Genomic DNA, 13,210 nt, shown 5'->3' on the forward strand with positions numbered 1-13,210 from the left:
CCGTGTTTTACCGGCCGGTAATAAATTCAGCGTTGATTTATCGGATTTCAATCTGTAATTTGTTATTGATCTCCGGAGAAAAGCATCCGACGTTTTTTCAACCGATTGCGCGCAGGGTTACGTCGGGCTCAAATAACGACACGCTTATCCGCGGATCGTAAACTCGTTGTCTCTGGTTTACTAACACAACCGCATTCAGCTTGCGTAACTGTAAGCTCCGCTTAAATTTCGCGGTTGTACGATTTCGCTGGCATTGAAATCCGACGCGTGACGTTCGCTAAAATTGGATTCGCTTTGTACCATTCTCAATCGTTTTCCTTGCAAACCTTTGAAAACCGATTAAAACCGGAAGTACAAGCGGCTGCGTTGCGCCGCGTCCCACGTCGCTTGCGTGCAATGATGCGCGGTCTATCATGTTGCGCCTATGTGTGTACGGGCAGAGAGGCTCTCGTGTTGCCGTATCGGGTATTGTGTGTATCGAACGCCTTCGATAACAGAGTCGATACCACGGAACGATCGAACAATGTGAACACGATTAATCATCGTGACTCTAACCGAGAGTTAGAACAAAGTTCGTGTTTATCTCGGAGCGTTGCTAGCGATGTTAGTCATCGTTTATCATTTACCGTTTACTTTTCAGGTTCGCTGCGTTTCGAAGAGCGCGGTAAACGGCGATTCTGGTCACGTGATAGCACGCGTCTTATCGAGCGACGCGCATCGAGCCTGGGATTGGTCGAGACCGACCACGTGATCAGTTCTAACGTCAACTTGGACCACCGTCTGCTGGTGCTTGATCGGATTTCTCAGCGAACCTTCCAGGAACAAAGGATACTGGATACGCTCTCCTTTCCGATCTGAATCGCGGATATCATCTTTTCGTGGGTTCGCTTTCGCCGTCGACCGTCAACTCCTAACGCCACGAACTGCAGCGCAGTGGTCGCGTCACAAATCGAACGTTCTGTTCGTGTCATTTTGGGACAATTCGCCGGCGATTCCGTTGACAGTTCCGCGATCGTTTCGAGTCGGTGACACAGCTTAATCGCAAAGCCCTCGAAATTCGGTTCCAAAGTTCATCATCGGACAGCGATCGTCTGGCTGCCACTTGTTTTCCTCAACGATTGTCGTGTTTCGTGAACTTCGTGGATGCCGTTGAAATTCGGCTGTCCAACATGGTTAAGTAAATATCTTGGAACCAAATACACGGTAAAATCGTGCGTCTTTCGTCTCTGCGTATCTCTACGAGGCCACGCACACCGTGTGTCAATTTCGTTGAAGTGATACAACCCGGTGGAGACTGTCTTTTAAGTGTACCTTTTGAGAACGAATTTCATCACAAGTCGGCTCAAAGATGTACAGCATGAACTACATTGGCAAATTTATTAGCAATTTTCGAGACTTTTACAATGAGATCAACGCGGCAACGCTCACCGGTGCCATCGACGTTGTCGTCGTCGAGCAACCGGATGGATCGTTCACCTGCTCGCCTTTTCACGTGCGTTTCGGAAAATTGGGTGTACTTCGTTCCAGGGAGAAAGTGGTAAGTTCTTCGTATTTCTCCTTGTTATTAAGTTCTCCGAAGTATCAGCAATATTCCTCTTAGTACTAGTTCTCTTGAAATTGTTTCCGCTTAAACGGCTTAGAGTACGGTCCAAAAATGAATGTTAAATTACCATGATAAATATTTGTAGGTCGACATAGAAATAAATAGTGAACCGAGGCAAATTCACATGAAGCTGGGAGACTCCGGAGAAGCTTTCTTCGTGGAAGAAGTTGGCTCCGATGGATCTCCGACCGACACAGAGATTCCACCCCATTTGGCCTGTTCCCCCATTCCGGACAACGCGTGTTTCCCACCATCCAGATTCAATGTTCTCTCCGATGTACCCAGAGAACAAAGGGACAAGATTCTAGTAGAATCAGTTTTGTCCATTGAGAAAGAGAAATGGGAAGAGATGTCTGCTTTACCTCCGGACCAACGGGAAAGATTTTTGATCGAACAGTTTTCGGATCTGCCTGCCGAACGTAGAGAAAAATGGCTTCAAATGGCTTCTTTAACCACGGAGGAAAGGGACAAGATGTTCAAAGAATATTTTGGCAATGTATCCACATTTCAAAAACAGAAATTGATTCGAGAACAATATTCTGCTCTGGCAAGCGAAGAGAAGGAACGATTATTCAAGGAAAATTTTCCAGAATTACCTATCGAACAGAGACACAAGTTCGAGATAGCGCTGTTGAGTGACTGGAAAGAGAAAGAGGAGGAGAAGCAGGACTCTCTGAAAAATGACGAAGAAATCTTCGATATGGATGGTATAAACGAGGATAAGGTTCTCCCTGCTCAGTCAACGCCCAAGTCATTTGTAGCTGTGACTTCCTCGGACAGGATTCGCAAAATTAGCGTAGTCAAAAACGACTTTAGGCCGATCACGGACGATGCGCAGAGCAGTGCGAAAGAAAAGTCCAGCGACGAATCGAACTCCTCGTTGAGTAAGAAAAATTTGAAGGACGAAACGGTTGAAGAAAACAAGAATAACAATTCGACCAAGAGGAAGCGGAAAAGGAAGAGTATTATGAGAAGGAAGGGATCTCACAGGAAGGCCAGCAATGGCGGCAGCAGCAGTCAAACCGAAGTCAGCGAGAACGATAACTCCGTTCAGGAAGACTCGCTCGGTGAACCTGTAAGTTCAACGAGGTAAAGGTTAACCCTTTGCACTTCCAATCATGGCATAATGATTTCTAGTGCGAAAGGTTAACATTTTTTTCCCGAGAATGTCGTTTATTGATACATACATTATATGAAAGATGTTAAAGGGGCCGAGTCCGGTTGCAGAAATGGAAAAGAAGAACGCAACCATCGAACACGATGCCTCGATGCAAGAGCCGTCTGAAACCCGACCAGAGACGGACTTTCATTTCTTCAGTGACACCGAGGTTACCAAGTATGTGCATACACCACGTTTTCTCCGAGATCTCACGATTAGCCCCTTTATTAATTGCGATCGTACGTGAACAGGAATCAGGATTCCAGGCCGTGCTCACCGGTCCAATCTGACACAGAGTTCGAGATGCGAAAAATCACGCAAGACAACGTGGAAGGGGAAGATAAGAGTCTTCAGCAGAGTTGGAGATGGGGCGAGCTGCCGAGTTTACCCCCAGAAACGGGACACGTGTCTCACAGAAATTCATTGAACTCATCGAGCGCTGTTAATCAGCCGAACAATAGTTCGTAAATTATACTTGTTATTATCTTGAACTTATACCGTTCCCGATACTTTTTTTACTAGATTGTTTTTTCAATTGCAGCGGAGGCACATCGCTCCATGCTCAGCGGTATGTTCTCTTTTATGAAGAAAACTTCTCGCGTAAGACACAATCCGGAATCCGAAGGAATTTATCTGAGTGACATCAACGCTGACGAACTGGACCCTGAAGTCGCGGCGCTCTACTTCCCTTCTTCTCACAGAGGTCCGGCAGCCGTGAAAGGTATAAATAAGTCGCTAAGTTAAACCAATAATATACGATCTAAGTAGAATGATCTGATCATATCATATCGTTTCTAGACAGAAAAGCTGTAGACGAGGAAGACACCGAATCGGGCAATGGGCCGAGTTTACCCCAGAGTCCGAATAGCGTAATAGGTGCTATCGGAGGACCAAAATCGTTGGATAGCGATTTTGAGGAACCGAAGCATACGATATTCGACAACAACATGGACATCAGTTTGTCTTTGTGCGGTGGTTTGGATTCTGAAAATGGTCCTTCCAAAGAAGCTTTCCATCAGAATCTGCTTCATTTCGAGGACATTTGTTCCGATCCGAAATTATATGAAAATCCGAATCTAGTCGTAAAGATTAATGGAAAGTTTTACAATTGGACTACCGCTTGCCCGATCGTGATAACCTACGCTGCTTTCCAAAGACACTTGCCGCAAAGTACAATAGAGATTCTATATGCTCAATGCATGTCCCTGCCAATGCACGAAGAAAAGAAGCAAGAGGACATTAGTGGCAAGCCCGAAAGTCGTAGCGGTTACAGTTCCTGGTTCTCGTGGAGACGTTCCACGCAACCTTCTAAAAAGCCGCAAGAACTCAGTCAAGGTAAGACGTCTTTTTCGCAATGTTTATCCCGATGATTCACGATGTTTATCCCGATGATTCACAATACTAAATCCTTATTGAAAACGCTACAGTCGATGGTGGAGCAGTGAATCTACAATCACCGGAGCAATCGATCGATTCCAAGGAGAGTACTCCAATCGACGAAACAGCGGGTAGAGATGGAACTACCAATCAAATTGAAGAGATCGCGTCTGTGATCGAAATAGGAGAAGAATGCGCTAAGCCCGCGACAGGTTTCGCCGAAGCAGAGAAAAATCGAGAAAGGGAGGGCGAAGGTTATAGCGGCAGCGAGGACTCCGACAGCAACCAAAACAAATCGCAGGGTATTAAGATACCCAAGGAACGGAGACCTTATTACGAGTCCACCGAGAAGTATCGTAAAACTTTGAGATTATCGTCTACTCAAATAGTATGTATTTTTGTTGTTGCTACTGTTGTTGTATGACGTATGTAATACGATACCGATACCAAAATTTGGTACTCTATGTGAAATGTGTTTGTTTTTTTTTTACAGGCGAGCCTCAATTTAAAAGACGGTCCCAACGAGGTTGTTTTCAGTGTGACCACGGCATACCAAGGCACAACCCGTTGCAAATGTCATATTTATAAATGGAGATGGGATGACAAAATCGTTATTTCCGATATCGATGGCACTATCACGAAGTCGGATGTCCTCGGTCATATTTTGCCCATCGTTGGCAAGGACTGGGCCCAATCAGGAGTTGCTCAATTATTTACGAAAATTAAGAACAACGGCTATAAGCTGCTCTATCTCTCGGCAAGAGCGATCGGGCAAGCCAGAGTCACCAGAGAATACCTGAAAAGCATCAAACAGGGCGACCTGTCGCTGCCAGAAGGCCCGTTGCTTCTCAATCCGACGAGCTTGATTTCAGCATTTCATCGCGAAGTCATTGAGAAGAAACCCGAAGAATTCAAAATATCCTGCCTTAGCGATATTCAAGCGTTGTTCCCCGACGGCTCGAAACCATTTTACGCAGGCTATGGAAATCGAATTAATGTAAGCATTACTTTTCTACGCGATTAGCAAACTGGATCAATCACGTTGCTTATCATCTGATTTCTTTTCGTCCGTCCTTTAGGATGTATGGGCATACCGGGCTGTTGGAATTCCCACTATGCGAATATTCACTATAAACCACAGAGGTGAATTAAAGCACGAATTGACGCAGACATTCCAATCATCGTAAGTAAATATACTCGTTTCTATTAGTCTCTTCGTATCTGTTAACTTTCGACACCTGATTGTATTATTCAATTAATTAAAGTCTGACGACCTAGTTGGTAAACGATGTGCGCTGCGACAAACAGGGTTGGTTCCTCGTAGGATGAAAATTGTTTGTTAAATGCTTTCTATGATTATTGCACATCGTCGCATTAGTTTCACCGTCTGTAACGCATCTGTTAGTGCATTCCAACGAGATGCATAGAATCAATTGCGAGCACTCGAACGTTTAACAGAAACTTTGTGACCAAACATCGGTTTTATTTAACAAATTTGACAACCCGAAGACACGGAGTCTTGTAATTGGAAGGGAAGATTGAAACGGGTCTACACGGTGATTCTTGAGAAAAAGATGTACTTACAGGGTGGATATTTCTGTGATTGCAGCTACGCGTGTCAGTGCGATATCGTCAATGAGTTGTTCCCACCACTGCCCGTACGAAACAGCTACTGATGGCGGCACAACCCTAACTGTGTTATTCTGTTGATCCACTTAGTCATGTTGCGATAACGACGCCCTGCGAGGCAACATTACTCGTGCCGATGGCCCGGGAATCTATCTCGTAGAAATAGAAGTTAACTAACTACCTCATTTCGTGAGCCATTAGGTAGAACAATGTATTTTCTACGTGTCATGGGGGACAACGATGCATATAGATTCCAGCTAGTCTTTTTAACGGGTCGATTTCGAGAAGTTTTTATTTGCTTTTCTGCATACACTTCCCGTAGTGTGATACACTGCGAAACACGCTACAAGAAGAACAGATTCCGCGCGCGCGCGCGCGTGCGCACATTAAACCGAAACACGTTACTTCGTCCAATGGCAAATTCTTTCGAGGCGAGGCATCTTGAGATTTATATTCGCCCCGACAAGCCAACGTCATTAGTACATGTGTTGTATGATGTGTTTGGTTATCCAAGAACATCCACCTGTCTTCTTACGATTTATAGGGTAAGCACTTGTTGTTACATCCTGCAGCTGCTTCTTGTCACTTACATGTTCACCGGCTCCTCTCATCTACAAACAGTCTTAACGTCGTCATCGTCCTAAGTTTTGCGCGCACACTTCGTATCGAACACATCGCCGCTTCACATTTATCGAGATTCTCCCGGACGTAGCATTCCGAGATATATCAGAATGAGATTTGTGAGAATCGTACGAATCTTCCATCAAGTGCACGAAATATTTTTCCCTCGCTCCGTCGAATACTCTTGTGGTAGACATACATTCTCGAAACTAAAAACTTGGAAATTAACAACTGTCGCATGAATGTTTCTTTTTCTTTTTTTTTTCGTTCGAAAGGAGAGAAACTAGTAGCCTTCATAGTCTCTCTAACAGTTGTACATCTATGTGTGTGTGTGTGTGTACATTTCAAGACCCACGCCTTAATCACGATGTACGATAATCTGTCTCTGTATCTTATCCGATGTTTATTCCCCGATAGTCTGCGAAGAATATAATGCCGCGCCTCCGTAACGTCATTTTAACGAACGATTCAACGGCTCTTGATCCTTTTGTATCGTTTCTCTCATTGATCCTTCGGCAGAGACAGACCAGCACGACGGTTACCGTTGCAGCTCTCTATAAAGGAATGTTTGCATTGCTTTTTTCCAGATACTCGAACATGAGCTACATTGTCGACCATCTATTCCCACCGTGGAGGGTGGACGCTGCTGACGAATTCAGTAATTTTGCGTACTGGCGAGATCCGATACCGGAACTGGCGTCGCTGGAGGAACTTTATGCTCAAACTCGGACTGTCTACTAAGGATATACGTGTGTACGTGTTTTGCACTGGCGCAAAACGATAATCTACTCGTAATAAGAAAACGATCGTCGTATTTAGCTACTTTTTATACTCCCACGTATTATCGGCTATAGCATTGTTGCCTGGTGCGACTTATTTCTCGATGTGTTTGCAACGCGATCGTAAGCTTGACATTCGGTGTGTTAGGTTCGTCGAAAGACACTAAATAACGATAAATACTAAATATCGCTACGCAACATGGACGATTCTTGCCATTGTTTCGGACGATTTGCGAGCCGTACGAGTACGCGATTGTATTCTGTACTACTCTATTCTATTCTGCAATACTATACTGTACTCTACTCTACTCTACTCTACTCTACTCTACTCTATTCTGTTCTGTTCTGTTCTATTCTATTCTATTCTTCTCTATTCTATTGTATTCTATTCAATTCAATTCGATTACATTCCAATTCCATTAGAACGAAAGAAAGTTGTTACTTAATCACTTCATACTCCAAAGATAACGCGCTGTTAAAGAGCAAATTGAATTTCCTCTTGGTCGAAACATTGATTTTGTTGTTTCTAATTTCAAAGCTATCAAAACGGATTGCTCGTGCGATCGGTGATAAAAACCGTGGACAGTAATTTGCTGTTAAAATGGTCCATTGGACGTAATCTAACCAACGGACTTGCTTCATCGTTCGCTTCTCTCGGGAAACCTTGTCCCATTTTAGTCCGAGTTCACCGATGGTAAGAATGTTTTAATCGTAATTGTTCTACAACACGAGGATTTAGCGTATCGTATGTAATATAGTTTATATACCTACTTTAGTTTAGTTTTATCGAACACTTCGTTTAAGAAATCCTTATTTATTTTTATACGAGATCTCTGTTGAATTAGTGTGCTGTGAGATTGCCATATATCTTATACTCTTTACCTCGTTTGTGTATTGTGATATTTCGGTGGAAATAGTATTTGTCGAACGGGCGGTCGGAAAGATCTCAGTGTAGAAAAACGGGCTCGTAATTCGCACGGAAGTCAATCGCTTCCGGGTATGCACTTTCCTAGGCCGAATTATATCGAGAACGCATTCGTCGTTTTTGCGATACACATTACGTACACCTTTGTCTTTCAGAACGCATCATCTAGGTACGCGTCGACATAATAGAATAGATTAAGTTTATCTAAGTTTCCTGCAACAAAACCATTAAAAATACCCTCGCAAGAGCAATGCCAGTTTTTATGGTTTCGTTCGCTCTCCTTTTCTTTCATGCAATATAATCTTTAACATGTACCATCGAAAGATACAAAAGTACAATTGTGTTTAACCAAAGAAGAATCGAGTTCATAGTATTTTCAGTTTCGTTTGGGCTGTTATCACTCGAAGAAAACTATTATTATGCTACAATATAAATGTAAATGAAAATACCAATAATCGGATTATTGAAGACGATACTATATATATATATATATATCGTATTCTACGTTTTCTTCAAAAAGGTCAATACAGTGTTGAGAATCAATAATTGGAATGCTATTTTTTCTTTTTTTTTTCTTTGGAATATTCCCGGGCGATCCGTTTAGGTAATAAAAGTATGTTAATTAGTGCTTTGTAAAGAGTGTATATAATTCTAACGACCGAGAAATGATATCTTATAAGTTATTGAATGTTTAATTTTTAGTATTATTTTATCTATTCTGTTAACCATGATATGCATAGTACAAAATAAATTTGAATCTATTTATAGTTTTGTTTATACACAATTTTTTTTAGTGGGAATTTTATATGCTCTTGTGCAGGCGGCACTTCGCATATGTTTACTCAGATATTCTACCAAGTAAGCGAATAAAACGAAATCGTTTCTTACACCCTTATCAATATACAGTCGAAACTTAAATGTTCTTGGACAGCAATTGAATAGTGCAAATCAAATTTTGAAAGCTTCTTTTCTAATGAATGGAACTATACTGCTTATCTCAGTACATACAAACACACATTTATCGAGTAAATTTAGCTTCGCGCGACAAACAGAATTCATTCAAGGAATAAATTGTATAAGTCGTGGTCCCCAATGGTTAAATTGACCGATTTATGTTTTCGTTGTAGTATTGAATAGCGAATAGTATTCATGTATTGGTAATCATGTTCAAACGCCAGCACTATGTCTACGTAGTAATTTCCATATTTCTGTATAACTGGTGTAATATTGTCTATTACGATGCAATTAAACAGCTATCTGTAGTAATCGTCGTATACCTTGTAACCAGCTGAACAATAAATGACGAATTAATCGGCTAATCATCTCCAGTTTATCACATTTAGATTTTCCCACGATAAGAATAATTATGATAATAAATATCGGCGACCATTATAAAAGAAAACATCATTTTATTATCTTGTAATGTATAAGGTTCAAAGGTGCTCAACTAAAAAAGATTGGTCCCTCCTTTGTAATTCCATTATTCCAAGTTTATCGATGTTCTGCTTGGCCAACGAGTTTTCATCTGTAAACATCTCTTTCGTAGATAAGTCTTTTCATTAAATTCACAACATGAAAATGTAGCCAGTCAGCCAAGTCTGCTTCAATCAAATACATGTAAAATGCTTATTAGAGTGTACTTTATGAGCAAATTTATGACAATTTGGTGCAAAAACACTGTTTTTGGTTCGCATTTGATATGTATTTTGCCAAGGCCAAATCCCTGGCGTACATAATATGGAAATAAATGGCTCGGTATTCGGGAGCAGACGCTTTGCGTTGTTAAATCAATGGCACGTCTTGGCGCAATTTTGTAGCGAAACGTTTCGCTTGAAGAGGGCAGGTCAGTAGCACTCTTGTGGAAGATGTAACGAATCTAACGCTGCTGTAAAAGTAAGTAATTTATTTAAAAGTAAATATGCAAGTAATTTATTTTCTGAACATATGTATATCACGACCTATTCTAATACCGTTTTTTTTATAGGAAAGAAAAATTTCAAGAGCGTGATATCCATTGATGAAAGAGAAGAAGCATCACCATATCGGTGCTGTGTTTTGTGTTCATAATTGAGGATGTTTCTGGAAAAGAGGCTTATTTAAGAAATTGAAGTGGTGAATTGAGTACATACATCGTTATAGAATTCTTTAGTTTTTTTTCGATATACAGTCAATTCAATAAGTTTTCATACACTGTTTAAAACGGACTAACTTTTTTATAATTGGACTAAGTGATATTACTTTTTTTTTTATTTTACAGGGATTAGTTTACTAGATAATGGCTAAAAATTGTTCCCAAAAATTACAATTGGTTGGGATGATACAAAAATTTAAAAACTATGTTTTTTCAACTTTTTTATCTGAACCTATAATGAAAATTAAAACAAATATATATTTTGTAGATCTCTGCAATTGATATGCATACGGTAAATTTTATTGAAATCAGTTGACATTGTTATGAGCCGTTCTCCCGCGGGTTACTGTGACGGGGTCACTGTAACTTAACTAGGTTATGGTTAGGGTTAGATGGTAGTTAAGATTCCTGGCTGTAGTTATTATTAATAATTATAATTGCATTTATTAAATTTTCGTTATAAGCTCAGATAAAAAAAATTGAAATAACATTAATTTTTAATTTTTTCGTTGTCTTTACCAATTGCAATTTTTCAAAACAATTTTTTGGCCATTGAAATCACTCAGCCTAGTTATAAAAAAATTATTCCACTTCAAAGTGAATGAAAACTTATTGAACAATCATGTACCTCAAAAGAATACATAGATGTGTTCAAAATCCTTCTTCTAGAAACATCCTCGTTCATGATTTTTGTATCCAATAAAATGTTTCTGTTTTTCCTGTCATGTTCCTTTCCTAAAATATGCAGTAAACAGCACAGTTAATAGTATTTAAAATAATTATTACATAGCTTAAACGTAAGAATTAGATATACATAAAAATAAAGACCTTCAGATATTTGAATGTTGATTCATTTTAAAGAAAGTGATTCGTATAAATTTTTATTTCAAATAAATTGTAATTAGAAGTATATAATTTAGAAGTCGTTTTCCCTCCTACATTCCCTTTTGGTTTAGATTTTCTCAGAGTAACGCCTAGGACTGATTTTATTACGACTGACCTGCCCTCTTTTAACGAAAGTTAGCGCTACGTGGTTTGACTTAGATTTAGCATGTAGAAGGCATTGATGCCAAATACGGTGCGATATGCGGAAACAGATGGCTCAGTATTTGACGCAACAGTGTATGATCAGATTCAAGACAAATTGTTTACTGGTTACCTCACGTTTAAGTATTTCGATATTATGTTTCCTGTTACGTTCACTTTCAGATAGATCCAAAAAATCTACGGCCGCTGTGCTACCCATTATATCAGAATTTAGCTTAAATATAGCTTTATGGTCTGAGCTTCGCCAAGTTTTTGAATACCAATAGTACCCGATCTATGCGTACAACGGAAAAGCATTTAAATTAACTTTTTAAAAAACTCAGAATAATTAGTACTTTACGCAATCGTTTCGTGGCTCACTCGTAACATTGCAATTATCCAGGATATAGTCAAGCATATTGATATTAACATTTTTATGGATGCAAAAAGTTTTAAAACATTACAGAATTTTTATGATAGGAAATTCTAACGATCTACGATCTTGCGTTTATCAATTGTTTATCAAAGAAATACAGAGTACTTCATATTCTTCTACAGAATTAAATAACAGGATAAAAAATTTATTTTTAAACACAATGTATGGAGTATATATATGTATATACAATTCAAATAAATTTTATTTCATTACAATAACTAGCGATTCACGTATCGTCCATTTCTGCAGTCTCTTCTACATCCATTATATTTTCTTTGGGGTAGTCGTCTTCGGATACTAATTGCTTGTACCCGTGTTTCTTCGAGAATACTCCTAATGGTGTCAATTTAAAAGTAGCTAATGGTTTGTCGAGTAATTTCTGAGAAGAAAAAGAAGTATTAACAATTGTTCGTTTACATGAAAGTAAAGTGCTTTCCTGTTGAAAGCAACAGGAAATATTTACCAAAATCCTTGCTTGTTCTGGGGTCAGTGTTTGCCCTTTTTTGCAAACCTTATATTCCTTGATCAATGTTACTACACCTTTTTGCAACGCCGTAGGCATTCCCAATTGCCTCAAATGAGGCTCTATACTATGCGCAAATTCAGGCAATGGTCCTTTGGGTAATACTATAGTTTCGTCTACTATAAATCCAGATCTGGCATAGTCAGCTTCTTCGTACGATTCCATCCACTCCAACACCTAAATGCGATAGGGATGAGTTTATTTAAATGATTTTATACTTAAAAAATTGCCAAACCGATACGCACTTTTTTTTTAGGTCTGTTTGTAAATAACAAACCACATTGTCCTCGTAACGCTTCAGATAATTTATGTAACCCTTCGGCAACTTCGGTTTCCGGCGACTTTCCTAACGCCAGTGCTATCACCTTGTTTTTACCAAAGAAATATCGACTGTCCTTCCATTCTGCTCTCAAGTCTTTTAATTTATTATTACGCATGTTGTGCACGGACACGAGGAATATACTTGCGTATTTTTCGGCGCAATTTCGAACATCTTCGACGATTTGTTGCTTCAACACCAGACCTTTCTTACTCGTTTTCGTAAGAGATACTGTGAAATAGAAATTTACCGTTTACTTTGTAATATCATTAAATTTCTAATACGCTAACAATTTAAAGCAGTAATTTTAAACGTTATTCTGTTAGGTTAACTCAACAACATTACACTTGTAAGGAATACATTAACAAAGGAATTACATATTTAAATAGAAAAACATTACTTTTTTTATCCCTCTTTGATTTCGGCATTTTGCTGGTAAGATACGGTCTATTTTACCAAAGAACTATTCATCGAAAACTCAAATTACCGATAGGGTAAACATGTGCTGTTGCACCCGCGCACAAACAAAATGGCTTCGTACGGTCACATAACCTACGCACAATACCGGCCGAATTTCCACTAAAGTCACTTGGTGAAAGATTGTTTCGAATGAAAGCTGAAATCTCCATTTTTTTTTAATTAAAAGATGTTGCACGCTATAATTCGAAGAAATATTTTTATT

At 39.6% G+C, this 13,210-nt stretch overlaps 2 protein-coding genes and 1 long non-coding RNA gene across 6 annotated transcripts in view; 1 reads left to right on the forward strand and 2 right to left on the reverse strand.

The window, feature by feature from the left end:
* Positions 1-9,412, forward strand: part of Lpin (phosphatidate phosphatase LPIN) — a 39,392-nt gene extending 29,980 nt beyond the window's left edge. For 2 of the 4 annotated variants that reach the window (XM_076525038.1, XM_033475605.2), the window contains exons 2-11: positions 641-1,537; positions 1,689-2,678; positions 2,803-2,939; positions 3,014-3,222; positions 3,304-3,483; positions 3,561-4,097; positions 4,190-4,527; positions 4,633-5,136; positions 5,219-5,322; positions 6,977-9,412. In XM_076525038.1, coding sequence (XP_076381153.1) covers positions 1,349-1,537; positions 1,689-2,678; positions 2,803-2,939; positions 3,014-3,222; positions 3,304-3,483; positions 3,561-4,097; positions 4,190-4,527; positions 4,633-5,136; positions 5,219-5,322; positions 6,977-7,130 — 3,342 coding nt within the window. In that variant the 5' untranslated portion in view covers positions 641-1,348 and the 3' untranslated portion in view covers positions 7,131-9,412. Of the gene's footprint in view, positions 1-640; positions 1,538-1,688; positions 2,679-2,802; positions 2,940-3,013; positions 3,223-3,303; positions 3,484-3,560; positions 4,098-4,189; positions 4,528-4,632; positions 5,137-5,218; positions 5,323-5,748; positions 6,314-6,976 lie in introns of all 4 variants that reach the window. The other 2 variants (XR_013034328.1, XM_033475607.2) reach the window with 2 other exon arrangements.
* A 70-nt stretch (positions 9,413-9,482) lies between these two features.
* Positions 9,483-11,237, reverse strand: LOC117223367 (uncharacterized). The gene is made up of 3 exons (XR_013034329.1): positions 11,053-11,237; positions 10,064-10,959; positions 9,483-9,978 (listed from the first exon to the last, which is right to left on the reverse strand). It is a non-coding gene; the product is annotated as an uncharacterized LOC117223367 (long non-coding RNA).
* Positions 11,238-11,810: 573 nt separating this feature from the next.
* RpLP0-like (ribosomal protein LP0-like) lies at positions 11,811-13,087 on the reverse strand. The gene is made up of 4 exons (XM_033475622.2): positions 12,929-13,087; positions 12,455-12,759; positions 12,150-12,386; positions 11,811-12,065 (listed from the first exon to the last, which is right to left on the reverse strand). The coding sequence occupies exons 1-4, from the start codon at positions 12,954-12,956 to the stop codon at positions 11,913-11,915; spliced, it is 723 nt and encodes a 240-aa protein (XP_033331513.2). The 5' UTR covers positions 12,957-13,087; the 3' UTR covers positions 11,811-11,912.
* Between the last annotated feature and the right edge of the window lie 123 nt (positions 13,088-13,210).

Source organism: Megalopta genalis, chromosome 10, assembly GCF_051020955.1.
Source record: "Megalopta genalis isolate 19385.01 chromosome 10, iyMegGena1_principal, whole genome shotgun sequence".
Taxonomy (NCBI): domain Eukaryota; kingdom Metazoa; phylum Arthropoda; class Insecta; order Hymenoptera; family Halictidae; genus Megalopta; species Megalopta genalis.